The sequence below is a fragment of the Panicum virgatum genome, chromosome 8N (assembly GCF_016808335.1).
Source record: "Panicum virgatum strain AP13 chromosome 8N, P.virgatum_v5, whole genome shotgun sequence".
Classification (NCBI taxonomy): Eukaryota; Viridiplantae; Streptophyta; class Magnoliopsida; order Poales; family Poaceae; genus Panicum; species Panicum virgatum.
Window position 1 is genome coordinate 46,678,849 of NC_053152.1, and position 3,436 is coordinate 46,682,284.

The window sequence follows — 3,436 nt, forward strand, 5'->3', positions numbered from 1 at the left end:
TCATGGACGAAAATAACTTTTTCACAATACTTTGACTTTTAAAATGGGCTTTATTACCTTATTTCTTATAAAGCGTACAGAATTGGTAGTTCTAGTTTGATGAATGTCACATAAATTAGCCTTCTAAAGATAGACCAAATTAAGAAATCATTGTGATATACTTTTTGCTCATTAGCTGTAACTTGTTGAGCATTTCCAACTAGGAAGAACTTTGCTCATTAGCTGCCCAGTAGGCAAAAGGAAAAAAAAGCAATAATAACAAGCTGATGAATCAAATTCTTACTTTCAATAATAACAAGATGATGAAACAAATTCTTACTTTCATGTATATATATCCCTCATAATTCCAATTATATAGGACAGAGTTACACTCATTAATTTCTGCATGCAATTTAAATACTAAATGAAAAAAATTACATCTCTGAGAAGTTCACAAGAATGACTAGTGAGGGGCAATAATACGGCGGACAATGCCAATACCCCCGTCTTATTTGTTATATAATAATTTTTATTGACTCAATTTCTTTATTGATGTTTCAAAAACTCTATGGCTGAGTGAGACCATTTGCGCCGCATCTCTTGAACTCCGGTGGCGGTGGAGGGAGGCTCGTCTCCGGTGTCGGCCCATCCTCGACGATGAATGCCGTCGCCATGCCCATTACAATGTGAAACTCAAAGTGGCAATGCAAGTACCACATCCCTGTTCATCAAGATGATTCATTCAAAGATCAGATGTATAGATAGACGGTATGCATCCCAAACATGCATCATCAGAGACAAATGGTACCTGGATTGTCTGTGACGAAGCGGACCGCAGCCCATCCGGTCCGGGGAACCTGCACGGTGTTCCTCAGCTGCGGGTTGTGGTAGTTGAACTTCTTGACATCCCTCTTGGGGTTGAAGTTGCCGAGCCCCTGCGCGAGCACGAAGAAGTCGTATCCATGGAGGTGCATCGGGTTGGAGTCGCTCTGCAGCAGCGCCGTGCTCTGGAACACGATCTCCACCGACGTGTTGTACCGGAACCGCCGGAGCCTGGTCGCCTTGACCGTCGGCTCCAGCGCCTCCTCCAGCGGCCCCGGCGGGATCAGGTCCCTGTTGGTGTAGTTGTACGGGTGCGGCGGGTTCGCCGGGAAGTCCTCCGTGTACACGCCCTCGCCGGCGCCGTCGTAGTAGCGCTCCAGCAGCGACGTGGTGGTGGGGTGGTGGAAGGAGACGTTGTTCATGGTGGCCACCACGATGGTCTCGTTGCTGCGGCGGCGCTTGCACACCTTCCCGCCGCCGCGGCAGAGGGAGCCGAGCCCCAGCGTGACGAAGAGGCGTTCGTCGACGTGCGCCGGCACGCGGTGGCGCCCCGGGTAGGCGAGCCCCGTGAGGTTGCCGTGGAAGTAGTAGGACGGCATGGTGTTGTGCTGGTCGGGCATGAGCGGCGCCGGCACGGGGAGGCCGTTGTTGTCGGCGCGCACGCCGGCGTAGCGGACGAGGCCGCGGGAGACGAACAGGGGGATCTGCGGGTCGGGCTCCGGCGGCTGGTTGGCGAGCGCGATCATGTGGTAGTGCCCCGGCGGCGCGTCGGCGGTCATGAGCAAGTCGATGGCCTCGCCCGGCGCGATGGTGACCATGTCGGTCTCGAACGGCGTCAGGTAGTTGGCGTCGGCGCCGACCACCGTGAACTTGTGCCCGGCCACCTTGAAGTAGTACTCGGAGAAGAGCGCCGTGTTGACGATCCGCAGGAGGTAGCTCTTGCCGCGCTCCACGTCGAGCACGAAGCTCTCCTCCGGCACGCCGGAGCAGTTGCTGAGGTCGCCGAGCTTGCCGTTGATGGTGGCCGACAGCGGGTTGTCGTCGAAGTTGCCGTCGGCCATCCGGCGGTCGAGCTCGACGAGGTCGAGCTGCCACCACTCGCCGATGAGCACGGGCACGTCCCCGGCGGGGGTCGGGAACGGGTACCGGCCGTCCTTGGGGCGGACGACGATGGCGCCGTTGATGGTGGCGCGGAGGCAGGTGACGTGGGCGTGCCACCAGAGCGTGCCGACCTGGCCAGTGAGGTTGAAGCGGTAGGTGTGGTTGCCGCCGGGAGGGATGGGGCACTCGGTGACGAAGCCGGCGCCGTCGGCCCAGCAGCTCCGGAGCTGCCGCACGCCGTGCCAGTGGATGGTCAGGCCGTGGTCCAGCCGGTTGACGACGCGGACGACCACCGTGTCGCCGTCGGTGACGTCGAGCGTCGGGCCCGGGAACTGCCCGTTCACCACGTAGATCTTGGTCGTGTTGCAAAGGTGCGTCACGTTCATCTCGTGCACCTGTTTGACCCCAGACAAAATTCATTATTTACGATTTAGGACCAGACAAAATTACCAATCAATCATCATTATTCTTTTTGAAGAACATTTAGCCTATCATTTCTTAGGCAAAAGTAACACAATTGATCTTTCGAAGAAAAAAAACAATCTGTGTAGATTTACTTACAACAAAGGTGTGCTTGACGACCGCCGCCTCGCCGACGGGAGCCACCGTGGCGGCGAGGGCGATGACAAGGGCCATGCAGAGGACGGGGGCCGCCATGGCAGCCATGAACAACAACTGCGGTGCTGCTACTTTTGCTATAAAATGGCAAACACACCTCTCGGTTAAACTTGTTTGAATTTGTGAGGATCGGAGTTAGTTAGGTGCTTGTGATGAGACTGTCAGTGTGTCCTTTATATACACGCCCGGCCGGTCGCCAGCACTGTTTGCTGTACTAGTACTTGTCTGACAATAGGGAGATGAAACACCTGAACTGAACCGGCGTTTGCATCTGTTGACCTGGCCAGCCAGATTGGAGAAGACGAAACATGGACGGGGAAGATCAACGCCACGGAGAGAAAATTTAGCACCTGACTTTTACTCTTGTTACTCAAAGCCTGCACGCAACCTATAGCTATCACGAGTTACTTTTGGATAGTTTTTTTTCTGCTATCTACTTTTTTATCATTGGCATCATCTTTTTGCGCCAATAATCAGAGGGTTAAACAAACTTGCTTTTGGTTCTCGGATTAGTTAACGACGACCCAAAAGATTGGAAGGCCCTAATCACACCACTCTTACACGTGACGTCCGCAATGACTTTTCTCTCCTCTCAGGAGAATCCAAAGTCGATCCTAAAACAAAACCAAGCAACAGTAGGTTTAGTATTTCTAAACCTGTTTAACGTAGATCAAATGAACCCCAGGTTCGGTGTCATGTGTGTCCACAAGTGCTAATCTAACTATTTGTTCAGTGATAGCCGACGTTTCTGGATGTTAGTTTTAGGCTGATTCAAGAAAATTGAAATCCTAAATAAACAACCTAGAAATGACAAGTTACAAGTAGAAATAAAATCTTTGTACGTACACGATGACAAGTTACAAGCTATCCTTTTATTGCACCAATCAGAATAATCCCTGCTTTTGGTGCTGATTAA

At 52.2% G+C, this 3,436-nt stretch overlaps 1 protein-coding gene across 1 annotated transcript; it reads right to left on the minus strand.

Moving 5' to 3' along the window:
• Positions 1-289: 289 nt before the first annotated feature.
• On the minus strand, positions 290-2,669 carry LOC120686888 (laccase-19-like). Its single transcript, XM_039969081.1, has 3 exons — positions 2,464-2,669; positions 788-2,297; positions 290-700 (listed from the first exon to the last, which is right to left on the minus strand). The coding sequence occupies exons 1-3, from the start codon at positions 2,566-2,568 to the stop codon at positions 546-548; spliced, it is 1,770 nt and encodes a 589-aa protein (XP_039825015.1). The 5' UTR covers positions 2,569-2,669; the 3' UTR covers positions 290-545.
• Positions 2,670-3,436: the final 767 nt, after the last annotated feature.